Source organism: Anas platyrhynchos, chromosome 1, assembly GCF_047663525.1.
Source record: "Anas platyrhynchos isolate ZD024472 breed Pekin duck chromosome 1, IASCAAS_PekinDuck_T2T, whole genome shotgun sequence".
In the NCBI taxonomy this organism is placed as follows: domain Eukaryota; kingdom Metazoa; phylum Chordata; class Aves; order Anseriformes; family Anatidae; genus Anas; species Anas platyrhynchos.
In genome coordinates, this window is record NC_092587.1 from 193643538 (window position 1) to 193658341 (window position 14804).

The 14804-nt window shown below is 35.1% G+C and overlaps 1 protein-coding gene across 4 annotated transcripts in view; it reads right to left on the minus strand.

Moving 5' to 3' along the window:
• The window catches only part of CNTN5 (contactin 5), a 698727-nt gene that overhangs the window by 14511 nt on the left and 669412 nt on the right, over positions 1-14804 (minus strand). For all 4 annotated transcript variants that reach the window (XM_038176391.2, XM_072032765.1, XM_072032763.1 and 1 more), the window contains 2 exons: positions 12592-12826; positions 1001-1110 (listed from right to left, as the gene is read on the minus strand). In XM_038176391.2, coding sequence (XP_038032319.2) covers positions 1001-1110; positions 12592-12826 — 345 coding nt within the window. The remainder of the gene's footprint in view (positions 1-1000; positions 1111-12591; positions 12827-14804) is intronic.

The window sequence follows — 14804 nt, forward strand, 5'->3', positions numbered from 1 at the left end:
AACTTAAAAAAAAAAAAATAAATCTTTACAGGAGTTGAGTTTCGGGTGCTATATGAAGTACTGGCAATTTATACAAGAAAATATTCAAGATGCATATTCTTTGATATTAATAATATTAATCACTGATATTACTTATATTGATTTCTATCCTGTAACTTATTTTTGGATTCATCTTATTTGTCTTCAGGTATTCGTAGCATTGGTATCCGCCTCAGATATACCTGTTTCCCCTCTTTGTTACTGCAGACAGGCAGGAAAGAGCATGCACTCTCAAAATAATGGGTCAAATAACCTGAAATGCCAAATCAGTAAATTGAGTCTAGCTAAGTTATAACTTGAGCAGCAGCACAGTCTGAACCTCAAGGTCAGGATGGGTTGTGCTGTCCCCAAAAGATAGGTTTATTCCCTGGAGGTTTGGATCTTAAACTGGATTTGATGCTACAACTGGATCTAAAAGTGCAAGAAGGTCCATTTCCTGTGCTGGTTCCACGTCCCTGCTCATGAAGGGCTGTCTCTAAGCAGGGCTTTGTCTGTGGACAGTGCTGCTACTGCTTCCTTTCCTGACATCCGACCTTTTATAGGCTGCCCAGCAGATGTTCCCCAGACACTGCTGGATGAGAGCACATGGGTGGAAGAGGCTGTTTCTTTTCTGTATGTTGGTTTTCTCAGTAAATAACAAGTTTGAACTGGTCACTTCGATATTCGAATCAATACCTAATCTTCCCCAGCCTGTGAAAGAGGCATGCTAGGTCACTTGCAGTTCTTTCAGTTCTTTTTGAAGTGTCAAAAAGATGGTATAAGAAGTGGTGTTGAACAGTTTTCAAGCACTAATAAATAAAAGATGTGCCAGTGCTACAGCTCTGACCGTTGTTCTACAGCTGGTTGTATGTATGCTAAAATGAGTATAATTTCTATTGAAGTTTCACTACTTCACATTTTAACAGAACGCAATGCTAGCAAAAGCAACAAGACTTCTCATTATTATATTCTGTGTTCATACCTCAAATCCCTGTGGTCTTCCTAGACTTTCTTTAATATGTTTCCACGCAACAAGAATCTCTGATACAGACAAACTCGTAGCTTTGACATCAATAGGAGCAGCAGTGGGTTCTGTATTAAGAAAAATTGAAACAATAAACCTCCACTGTAACAACTTGTATTTATCAAAAACACTCCATCTGAAACTGTCATTTACTTCCTTTATTCTACCTTAATACTCACAAGAAGGTATGACACTTATAGGGAACATGAAAAACTGAAAAAGATGAAGAGATTATTATTGTTGTACTCCTTTATTTGTGTCATGATATATCAATATCTTATCACTGATGATGGGCACAGCAAACTGTGACAGAATCTCTTATAAATTTTTTTTTTAAGATCTTTTATATTAGTAAATGACTCTCCCTCCCTCTCCCTCCTTCCCCCCACCCCACATACACCTTTCATACCCCTTGATCATCTTAACTTCAGAAGTAAATGGAGCGTTCATTCTCTTCCTGGCTTTTTAGTGCCTTTTTGTCAGCTCAGAATGAATGATACCTAACTAGGGTGCTCAGTCAATCCTGCTCTGGGGCTATATCAAGAAAGAAGCAATACCCAGAGCTGCAGTGAAATGTTAAGTAAAAGATCTTTTAAAAGCTGTGTTATCATGTCCTTGAAGTCACAAGCACCATTGTTTGGGGCATTACTCTCAGCGGTGAAGCAATTACAATTTAGACCTAAGATGCATGCTTTTCTAAAGAAGGTGTTAAGACCTAGATATGTACCTCTCATTACCTGTATTGTTACTGCTGGTCCTATGACTGTATTTGTATCTCATCGGGCACTCTGCAGTCCTAGTCTCCTGATGGAGACCAGACCAGAGGACCTATAGCCCAGGGCTGCCCTCCCACTGAGGTGGGCATCCTTGGATGCAGCTGGGGAATGGCCAGGGTGCACAGGGTTAGGGCTGCCCAATAGTGTTGCCACAGGCATGTTTTAATTTGTATTTTGATATCAGTGAACCTTTCTATATCAGTGAAGATATAGAGGTCCAACTTCCTTCAATGATTGGAAAGTTACTAGGGAAAATGTAGAGAGGATATGGCAAGGTAGGTCGTTGGACCATAGCATAAATATATATCCGCATTTAGTGCACTGGGAATGGAGGATCCAAAAAATGCCACATATCAAACCAAGACCTGAGTGAAGAAAATATTTTGAATTCTCCACTTTATTGCCTAAATATTACTGAAAAATTGCTTAAGATAAGATGTAGAGACAAAGCTTGAACACAGACAGCAAAGCGCACAGTAACTTCATTTATCTAGCTACACCATTCTGGTGTAGCTTACTTGCTCAGCAAAAAGATGGATTCACTTTCTCCTGCAGTAGCAGAGCCTGCAATTTATTCCTTGGCCTAATGTTTCTCGTTATATTTCTAATGCATTAATCTACTCTTGAAGGGCAGGCAGAGGTCCTGGCTTTTTTGTTATGGGGAGGCACATCAAAGAACTTTCTAAAAAATGTGTTTTGGGGGTTCATTTAACAGTGTTACAGGAAAGGAATTTCCTTATGGAACAGCCTGAGTTAAAATTACACACTTTTCCAGTGATCAAACTGCTTTACTAAGATGTCTAATATCAGTTTTGACTCATTAGCTACCCTCTTTTCTCTGATCATGTTGCAGGGGTTGTCCTGCCATTGCTGCCCTATACCTTTTCTCTGACATGGCTTGTACAGATTTTTCATCTTTTTTGATGTCAGATTTTTAATGTTTGCAGCTCTTTTTCATCTCCTTCTTTATTTACATTTAGAGAAAAGAAGCATTTCTTCTGTGATGCAAAATGGTATTCTCCAACAATGAGAATTACTAATTTACATGGAACTTTTCAGGTAAAAAAAAAGAATAATAGTAATAACAAAAAAACAATCAAAAAATAATAAGTAAAATGATCCTCTGAATTCAATACTGAAAGAATTGTGCTATGAAGAAGTATATTTCTCATAATATGATTTTCTGTTCCTCAGTTACGCCCTGCATTCTATTTTATGTACTACTAAGATTTGTGTGGCAAAAGCTATTTTCTAGCTTTTGTATTATTGAAGCAATTACCTTGTTGTCAGAAAAGATTGCAGTGGGATAAATAATTTGTGATGTACACAAAATGTTGGTTGGCAGCTTTTACATTTTCTATAAATGTAGAAACCATTTCCTCTTCATAACTTCATAACTTCATTTCCTCTTCATAAACCACTAGGGGTGGTTTATGTATTGTTTAGAATAGAAACACAGGGCATTTCCTGATATTTTTTGAAATTGTTTTCGACAAATGGAGTAGAAATAGTTTTGTTTGTTTGTTTGTTTTTGTTTTTAATGTGAAGAAAATGTATTTCTTACATATCCAGAAATTATTCACTATATTCTAACATTTGTGAATAAGTTATTATGACTGTCTGAAAGTTTATGGAGATGAAATAACGTTTTTTTATGGATTCAGATAGGATGAGGACCATATAATTTCTGGTGATGTGATACATTCTGTGGTTCAGTCCAATGTCATGCTTTATTCTGTGTGTCTAAAACTAATGATAAGTTTGAGAGGTTCATTAGGTTTTCCATAATGGTCACTGATGTTGTAATCATATTCTGTTCTTAATATGTTGTCATCATGCTAAATCTATTTGTTAATCTATTGGTATCTTCCTGAGATCATGTTGAGAGAAACAAAAAAAAAAAAAAAAAAAAAGCAAACATCTTTAATGGTCCTTGTAATACTTCCTAGTTAAATTAAAGATGCAATGTGGTAACTTCTCAGAAGGCTGTGTGAAGTATCCACGAAACATTGTCTTTCCGTGTGCCATAGTCATACTGTAAAGAAACATGTTCAATCTGCAGGGCTTTGGGATGACCATAATAAAGCAGAACAAAGAATTACACTGATTGCAAAGATCTGACATTCAAAGAAGGAATCCTGAATTTTGATACTGGCAGATAGGAGAAAAAGAATTAGTTACCAGCTCTCCTTTTGTTTTCTCTGTTTCCCACCAGAAACTGGTCTATTTTTTCTGAAATATTCATCCTTAAATATTTTCATGTGATCTAACTTAAACAAGTCCAAGGAACTCTTTATTAAATGTAATTACAGTTAATTCTGTTTTAAACCTTTTATGGAATAAAGCCTCTGTTGGACTCCTTGTCCAATCACATAATATATATTTGCTTTTCATTTTGACTCCAAGAAAGATTTTTACACACTTCCCTAAATTCAGAATCTGAGCTCTCATTTTAAGCTACGAGCGCTGGCCTGTGTAATTGCATTATTAGCCCAGGCAGTTCCACATAGTTAAGGCTTTAAGTCTTCCAAGGATCTGTGACTGAGTTGATTCCCTTCTGTGGAAAAATAGAACAAAACAACAACAAAACACCACAAAAGAGATCTATCAAAAGGAAAATGACAAGGAAGAGGCCCTCTTGTGTTATCCTGTAGGTAAAGAAAGAGGAATTATTTGCTATCTTGCTTGAAACAGCCACAGGATCTTCCAAATCAAGGCATCTCCAATTTTCATTCCTGAGAAAAGCTAAGAGATGTTATGCTCAGCTCCACCCCTCATATTGATGGATGTGTTTCCATGTCTGGGGGACTCCACCATCTATGATGGCATGGTTGCCTGCAGGGTAACAGTGCATCCAGCATCTTGTGCTACAAAGGGAAAAAGATGTCATCAGAAGAGGAAACACAAGCCCAAGCTGTTTAAACTTGAGTTTAAACAGCTGATTTCCAGAACACCAAAAATCAAATGAACTAATCATTCCATGGACAGACCCCTGGACTTCTCACTTTTTCTCATGTCCTTTCTGTGTCCAGCTTCTCTCTGACCAATGTATTTGCAGAAGACTTTAAAGGAGGGACAAACCACAAGGCCCAGGAAATGAGCTAGCAATGAAGCAGTGATCAGGCCTGCAGTGCTGAGCTCTGTCCAGGCCCTCCTTTGTTTACTAGTGTAGAAGTATTCCTACTTGTCAGGCAAAGCTTCTGAAACCCATTCCTTCAAGGCTTTCCTTTCTCCATGATAAAGCCTGGCTTTATCATGCAGTAGAATGTCCACAGCCCATAAAGAAGGGATATACCTATAGCATTACTTGTACATCTAACTTCTCAAGGGAGCCAGTGGCATTAAACAAATGAATGCTTAATAAACTCTTACATATCAGGGTTTGACTTCATTCTTTAAAAAATCAGTGAAGACAGCTCTAGCTGAATTTTTAGAGGATCTAATCCAGATGGATCAGGTGGCAGAAGCAGGAAATAATCCACTGTAGTTTACAGCTAATATGACAATTTATTAATATTCAGGTTCACCTAAACTCCAAGGAGCTCAGCTTTAACTGTGAAATGATCTACAGGACTTTGGTTCATGAGTGTAAGATTTTAATCAGAGAAGTGGAGTATTTAAAAAAGTGTAATTACATATTCTTTCTTCTAAATGAAAAGGAAAGGGTAATTTATTTATGTATTTAAATAAGGGATTAGTATGAATAGCAAAGGGAGTTGGACCTAACAAGAACAATCCTTCAGTCTGCAATGTCTTGTTCAACGTCATATCAACCACTATCTGGCCTGATGCAAAACTCATTCAAGTTATGAAGGAACAAAACTGCAAGGGCTGTTATATGGCCATTTGTCTTTCAGATAACTGAGAAGATTGGTTCTCTATTGGCTTAGTGAATTAGTGCAAATCCGTACAAAGCAAGAACAAAACTTTGTGCAGTATCATTGCATCTTGTATGTATTACAGAAGTGCATCTGGGGTCCCTCAGGAGGTTTTTAGAAAGCACAGCAAGACTCAGAGTGTTCAGGCTTTATCTGGTACTGCTCAGGTCTCTCTTTTTCATATCTAGAAGTTTTTAGTAATATTCACTATTTATCGAAATTATAAAACTTTAATTTTTATGAAGATAATTTCTGATGGAGAAAGGTACTGAAACTAAGTGAATGAATTATTTGTCTCCCGATGTGGCAACCATGTTAAAAACACCTTTATATAAGACCTAATTCATCCTGAAACCAGTTGTGTTCCCTCTTTCTCCCAGAAACCTATTTCTATGTACTTGTATATTTTCACCAATTTCTTTACTACATATTTTATAATTCCTATTTATTCCTGTGCTGATAGGCTACATCTATACTCTTAAGCTAACCGGAGACAGAGAAAGGCACCAGCTTGAGCACGGACATACATTTTTCTGTAGTGGTAAGTTGTTCGCATGGTCAGTGCTGAAGTATTAACTCTGGCCAATTAACTCTGAAGTATTAACTCTGGCCGTCTAGAAAGTATGCCCACCTAGGGATGGTTCCTGGGAGGTATTTAAATGCAGGCATGTTGTCCTGGGGGTGGCAGTGTTCAAGTATGTTGTGAACCCTTTTTGGTCAGTTGGCTTCAGGCATAAAGAATGCCTGGGATATTTAGGTTGCTAAAAAGGATGTACCATTATTGTCCTTTATGTTTCAAAGCTCTTCACTATGCCTAATATTTTTCCCCAAATTCAAGACAGCATCCCGACTCTGCCTTTTTCACTTGGACAAGCAAAAGAAGCTCTCTAGTTTCACTATCCTGACTTCTTAGTTGAGAGTAAGCAACAAGAACAAGAATAAGATTTTAGCAAAATGTTGTGATAGTTTTATCAGAATTGTGCCCAGATATGAATTAAAGCATATGTGCCTTTCTTTAGTACAGGTTCCAACCATTAGGACCCCATTTTGTTGGAAAGGCTTGTTACTATGCTTGTTGCATACATTTGCATGTCATTTGTGTTTCTTTTACTTGTGTTCTCTAATTCACATTTAGCTCCGTATTGTTCAGATCTCTTTCTGTTTTGACAGTATATCACAAAGTTATAGTAACAGCATTATATTAACCATGCTCTTCTGTTAGCATTATGAATATACATTATATATATACATTATATATGATCTAAGACTGATCTTTAAGAAATGTCAGTAGCTTTCCAGCACAGTATTTTCCTTTCAAGTACCTTTGTCTATCATTGCTTCTTATCCGGTTTCATACTCTACCGTTTTTGTATCATTTTGTGTCTTCTTCAGCCTAGTTAAAGAACTATTTCACTCCATATGTATGCTTGTATTGAAATCCAAAATCTGAAATCTGCTAGCCTTTATCAAGTAAATTATTTTTTTCAAATTAATGCATCATCTATGTTTCACAAAAATCTTATTTATTCATTTATTTATTTATTCTATATTGTATAGAATTTTCTATTTAGAGTAGAATCATAGAATCATATAATCATTAAGGTTGAAAGAGACCTTCAAGATCACCTGGTCCAATCATCACCCAAGGAACCATGTCCACCTTTCATGTCCACCAGATCCAACCTTTCCTTGAACACCCCCACAAATGGTGACTCCACTACTTCCCGGGGCAACCTGTTCCCATGCCTGACTACTCTTACATCTACCTCTTTAATTACTCTTTCTTCTTGATTTGATTTGAAGCTTACAGTATATTGTCATTGTGCTTTTGTAAGTGTGCTGATAAAGATACATTTTTTGCAAAAATGTAGAAATATTTTTTCTTGTTAAAAATATTTTTTGCCATCTTTTCATTAGTTTGGGATAGAAAAGGTCTTACCCCAAAGCCTTGAGCGTATTAAAAGGGCTAACTTTAACCATCAATGGCAGTCATTAATAGAAAAACTGATTAAATTTAATTGCTGGTACTGTTCAATGGTAAAGTCTTTTGTTTGAATTAGAAATTTGAATTTCTGAGCAATTGGCAATACCAAAATTTTTCATTACAGAAGTAACAATTTACAGGCTCCTACATTCTTGTTAGCTATCCTGCCTATATCATCTTATTTATGCAAAACCGATGTTACAGTACTGAAATATTTTTGTCCATTCCTTGAATATCTTAAATGTCAATGTTATTTACCTCACATCTTTTTCCTGCTTTATATGCTTTATTATTCTTTAAAATCTTTTCTCACCTTACGTTTTGCCCCTACATGTGCCATTCTTATCCTTTCCATTACTTTAATTTAATTAGAGAATCATTTTGTTTGGAAAAGATCATAAAGATCATCAAGTTCATCAATTAACACTACCAAGTCCACCACTATGTGGACTTGTATTATGTCCAGGCATTATGTATGGTCTTTACTTATTCTGAATATCCTGTAAATCCTGAGGTGCACTGTACTGCCCTAGAAATGTACTATTTTTTCCTTTATAAATTTCTGGTAGATTTTACACCTCTGACATGGAGATATTCCAAAATTCTTTAATTTCTAGTCTCAAATGTTATTTACATTTTCTTTAATAGCTTCTTGCTATTTAATAACTAGTTCAATTGTTATATACTAAGATTTTTTTTTTTCTATAATGCTGCAATTATTCACCAAAACAAGACTATAGTAGCATTATTTCTTCTTGGTTCAGTCAGTACTGGATAAATAATCTGCTAATTATCACAGCCGGAAAAAGGTAATTAGTGGTATTTACTACCCAAACTATGAGCTGCTAAATTCTCTCATAAATAACACTGTCCTGTAATATTTATCTAAAATTAGTAAGGTCTTTCTCAGAATCCAAATTTATCATGGCCATCAGCAACCTTTAGTTCAACTTCCAGTATATTTAATCGCCCTTTTCAGAAATTACAGAATCACTTTAAGTGGAATTCAAAGAATGCTTTTCAGAATGCTTTACCAAAAGTCTGTTTTTGTATTTCTCAATATCATCATCATGCTATGACTATTTTAGCTTTATGTTGTCTTTCCAATGCAGATCATGCTTTGTCTAGGCATGCTTGCTAAATTAATCCTACCTGGTCATCAATCTAGACAAAGGCCTTTTCTGTTTTCTTGCAATTACACTTTTACACTTTTGTATTTCTTTCTATGTTGCTATAGTTCTGTTTCCCAGTTTTCCTCTTCCAGTTAATTAAAACCACACATAGAAATTGCATGTGCTTCCCCTAATTCTGAAAGCTTGTCTTAGCAGTCTTGGCCACAGTAGCCTCTTTATTTAAGTATTAATCAAGAAAAATCTCCAAAGAATGTTTAAATGGTAGGACAATCAGTGTATAATGCTACTTTTGTTCCCTGTTTATTTCTAATACCTTTTGCCTTTATTCTCTGTGGATCCAAATTGTCTGTGCCTACAATGAAGTTCAGTACTTCGTTTCAGTATGTTCTAGCACAAGTCTAGTGCTTTTGTTTTTCTGGCAGAAAGTACAGTCAGAGGGTTTCTCCCTGCAGCATCAGGCCTGTATATTGTAACCTTTCTTCTGATGAGTAGCCTAACTTGTTGTGTTGTGTTATCAAGTGTTCACTTATTGAAGGCTCAGCCTTGTCTTTCCTTGGTGTTGGAATGTGTCTACTCTGTCCTTCCATCCTGTCCTCTTATAATTGTGCATTTTTTTTCCCCTTTCCTGCATCCTCTGTCATCCTCATTCCCTCTTTTTCTTCACTAAAATATCTGACCTCTCTCCTTGATAGGAAATATCATTCTTATCTCCTTGATTGTTTGCTTGCTTTCATTTCTAAGGTCTCCAGAAGAGAATCACTGCTTCATTTTTTTCCACTATATTAAACTGTCATTTTCAGAGGATCATATTTTATTTTATTTTATCTTTATTTATTTATTTTTTTCCCTTCCTGCTAAAACCCAGGAATTTTTGTGTGACCTCCTTCAGCAGACTCTAATGTTTTTTTTTTTTTTTTTTTTTTTTTTTTTTTTTTCCTTTGCTTCTCTGTTCTGTTTTCTACTCCTGCATTACATTCATCTACATCTTTAGCTCCTGGATAGTCTCTCCCATGAGGTGTACAGAGGTGATGTTTCCTAAAAGGTCAAAAAGTGAATGAAGGGGAAGAAAAGTTTTAAAGCATCTATAACCAGCCACAGTTTTTTGCCTTCACCTTTGACTTATCACTCGCATTGCTATGATGTAACCGTTGGTATCATATGGTCTCCAAAGTATCTCACTTCAAGATAAAGTGAGATTATCCCCTCCAAGTACTTGTGAAAAAAACTCACTGTTTTGCTCTCGTTTGCTGTGTTTCTTTATTCACTGGTGGATGTTTTTTTAAGGTTTTTCCCTCCATTACAGAACCTGCCAGGTCAGTCAGTTGTGCTTACACAGGGGAACATCTTACTTGATACCATCCACAAGGTTGCCTACCTAGACACAAATCAGAGCCACCACAAACAGGCTCTGACAATATGCAGTAGGTGATAATTTGCAGGTAGATATACAAGATATACAATATAGGCAATATACAGTCACAGTCATACAGAAAAGATAGATGCATGCATTTTTAATAAATTACATTTCTTCCTTGTCCAGAACCTGTCCTGTGCAGTCTTTTTTTTTTCTTTTTTTTTTTTTTTGTTTTTCCTTTTTTTTTTTTCTTTTTTCCTCTCGTGTTGAGCAGAAGCAACAGAATGTAGACAGACACTTCCTTAGAAAAATTTGTTATGCCACTAAACTGCTCTATATCCATCTGGAGGTACCTTTTATATATGATATAAAGTTTCCTTAACTTTTAATAATTTTGTCCTAGACTTTTATTCTATATGTTTACAGATCAGTGAATTGAGTATGTGATGAAAAGCAAGTAAGCTAAGGGTTTTCTGGCTCAGCCCTAGGATCATAACATATTGTACTGTCAATCTTTATTTAATACCTCCTTTTCAATAGAAATCCTTGAGAAAATGTGCTCACAGTTGTTTGACTTTTGGATTGTGAAAATCAATGCCTCTTTCAAAACCAGTTTATTTATTTATTTATGTTTCATAGCAAACTAAGACGTCTATTGTCCTCTTTCTCCATGTTGCCTGGAACTTAACTATCATAAACTGTTTCATTGCTTCTTTATATATTCAGTATATCACCTAGTGTTAGTCCAGGAAAAAACAAAACAAAAAAAATCTTTTTTATATATTAATTTTGAACTGTGCTGTCATAGTATACCATGTTTTTTTCCTCAAATATAAGTCTAAGAATGTAGCCCACAGAGTTCTTCCAAAGAAAAGACTGATGTATGGACACATACACAGATTGAATTAGGTAAGCTATGAACAGTAGGTATGTGTCAACAGTTGCATTGTAACAAGATCATTTTTTTTTCTAGATGTATTCTCTAGTAGCATAGGAAGAAAGTTAATTTTAATAATTCTGTTCAGGTCATTTGCAAAGTTTGTAATTAAAAAAAAATATTTGAAATATTGATATTGCTCATTATTCCATTTCTGATCTTACCCAAGAAACAAGCAAAGGACTTTTTATTACAATTCAGTGTTCCATTTTTGCTGATATATTTTGCTTTAAAAAATATGCAATAAAGTTTTGTGTCTTTTATTTTTTTAAAATTTTTTTTTGAACTTTCTGATCAGGGTATGAAATTGTTAAATAATAAAAGCATTATCATTAGATTCACAGCATCATTTTCCATTGAGGAACAAGGAAGTCAAATGTAAAACTGTTCTGGTTGATTTAGGCAATTTTTACATTTTAAAATATAATTGTTTTTATAATAACATGAATATTTACTAATGATGATCCAAACAGTGGAACATAAATAGATTACTGAAAATGCTTTTAGCAAACAAGCAATTCCAACCTCTATAATTACTGTGAGAGAATAGTAGTTGATGATCTCTGCTACACAATAGCTTCAAAATTACACATTTATTATGGGTTATTACGGAACAATGTTTACTGTTTTCCAGCTTCACTTGAAAAAACATTATCTTCATTCTACAGTTTTGTAGTGATAATATGAAATTCCACCAGTTTCCACTGATTCCTTGCTGATTTTATTCTCTTAACAGTAGACAGTAGGATAGTACTACTGAAGAAGAGTGGGACCATACCATTTCCAGCAACAGAGCTTCTCATAATATTTCTGTGGACAACGTTTGCTTATGTTTCATTTATATGGAAATTTACATATGTTGGCTTCTGTCAGTACAGAACATCTTATTTTACTAGTACAAATAAGTCTTTTTTCACAAAATACTTTTTAAAGTTATATGAAGTTCACCTCATAGCAATTCTCCAGGGACATTTTCCATTTGTTCTTCTGAACTATTCATATAATTTTCATTGAATATTTGGCCATTAAGATAAAGACATAACATTTGATACTAATGAACCAAAAAAGACAGGAAACGGTAGAAAAAAATGAAAATCCCATCAAAAAGTTATCGTATCCCCATCAAAAAGTTATTGTGAACCTCAGAAACATTAGAAAATATGAGCCTTTCTTTGTTCAGTTCTTTAGAGCAACCCAGCTTACAGTTAAGAATACAGGCTTCACGTTACAGATGAAGCTTCATTAAAACTTTTTTTTTTTTTGTTAGGATTGACTTGGCTTCTTTTTAACTTGCATTGTGGGTAACCTTGCAAAAATGGTTCACCGGTTCACCTCCTTCTCTGCAAAACCTGAAGATTTATACTTAACACTTCTGCACAAAATTTTGAAATATATGGTTAAAAAGCATACCAAATGGCATATGAATATAAAAATACTTTGATATAGATAAAAATATAAAACTTAATTTTACTGTACATTGAACTGACCTCCTTCAGCTGAGCAGATGACAACAATAGGGCTGAAGGGACCATCTCCTTTGTTATTGTAAACACCAACTTTCACCTCAAAAGGAGTCAGAGGCGGCACACTTTCATCTCTATAGATGAACTTCGAGGCATCTGAAGATGTCACCATTTTTTCCTTCCAACCACGTGTTCCATTGGGTCTGAAGGCTACAATATATCCAAATCCTTCTCCATTCTGAAACTCTTCTGATACTGGCTGAAAAATAAAGTTCCAATAATAGTCAGATGTGGTTTTACTAATTTAGAAAGCAATCACTCAGTGAATGAGTGTCAGGGTGGTAACTTACAGTTGCATTATAGGATTTTACTTATCATGCCTGAGAACACATAGGGACAGTTGCTTCTGAGAAGGAACATTTTAAGAGAGTTTCTTCACCTAATGGCCATAGTTAGGTCATTGTCCCAGGACTGAATATGTTCTTTAGGCTCAAAAAGATGCTTCTTCTATACTTCTCACTTTCTGGTTAATGTTTGAACCATTGATATGTTAATGGAAACATTCCTTCAGTTGGGCTTTTAAAAAGTATAGAGCAACATATTGTTAAGGACTCCTAAAATATGATGTGAATTACTACAATGGGACTTTCTTGTTTTTTAAGTTGCCAGCCTGTTTAATTTCTGTATCCAAATGGGGTGTCGAGTGCTAGTGATTTAATTCTGGGGTTCAATTTGAGAGTTAGATTATGATGCAATAAATTTAGTTAGAATAACTCTCAAACTAAAAGTCTTGAAAAAAAAAATCTCATTTACTTTTCCCATCTCAGAGGATCTGTGAAATTAGCCACTTAAATTGGGACACATCTGCCATAAGCAGGAAGACAGCAAAGGGATTTATGTACTGAGAGGCTGAGCACTGCAAAAAGCTAAATTTTAAATGTCCAGCTCAAGGAGTGGAATTTTTCATGCTAATTTACTGCCTGTATTTGTTATAATGTCAATGGACTTGGTTAGGCATTAGGTTATGTTTAACAGCTGTCAGCATATTAAGCCTGTGGGAAATGAGAAAAAAAAAGTGACTAAACTCCATCTCTTGAAGTGCCCATCTTAGATTTTCAGCTAATGAACATGTGAATCAGAGCAGAGACACGGGGAACACAGAGTCCTCTTCCCTCCACATTGTAAATGAAAGTCTCATCACCAGGCACCTCACTTGCAGAGGCTATTTTCTACCCAGCTTTCTGAAGCTGTGCACTGCTCATCAAAAGGAATAAATAAATAAATAAATAAATAAATGTATCCTAAAGTAGTGGAGGCAAAAACAAGACAGCCCTTCTAAGTGGTTTCAGTTGGAAAGGAAGAGCTTTAGATCTCTGCAATATTTCTGGGTATGGCAGTAGATAGTCACTAATCATGGTTTATGATTCACACAGATGAAAAGCCATTTTATTATCTTAATAAGATTAATGACTATGCGGTTTACAAGGTATGTGAAACAGTGTGCTGGAAGTATCAGATTTAGGAAGAACAGCACTAAGAGTTGATGGAAACAATGAGTTCATCAGAAATATTCGGGAAGAATTGACACCTTCTGCCTTATTGGTAATTTGCATCCTTAAGCTATAAAAGAATGTCACAAATACATCAAATATATATATATATATATATACACACATACACATACATATATATATATTTATATATTTCAAAAAATATCAAAGTTTACTGAAAGTTATGTTATGACATTTGCTAATTCTTAGATATCTGTACTACAGAATATCGTGAATGCATCTCAGGTTTCTTTTGGAAGACTTTGGCCTTTGACAGAGAGGGGAGATACGACACAATCCTGTCGTGCCCAACTCTTAGGAAACACCATAAACACACTTAATATGAGTACTACATACTAATATATCATATTAGGGACTGGAATTAGGCTAGTTTATATCAGATACAGTTTTAGACACCTGAGATTATAATTTGGGATTCTGTGAGTTCTCTCCAAGTTGGAGAAATACTTCTGCTAACAGTCCTAAAATTATAAACAATATGAAAAAAAAGCAGGCTCAGGTAGCAGATGTTGGGGAATACAGAGGCACCATGAGAGGACATCCTCTTCACATGTCCCCAGATTTGTTACTTTAAGAAGATAGCCAGAATTCTGTGTGTCTTACTGTATGAATCACTCCTAAAGGTGGCTAAAACTTCCTTTCATTAAAACTCCCTATCTTTATTTG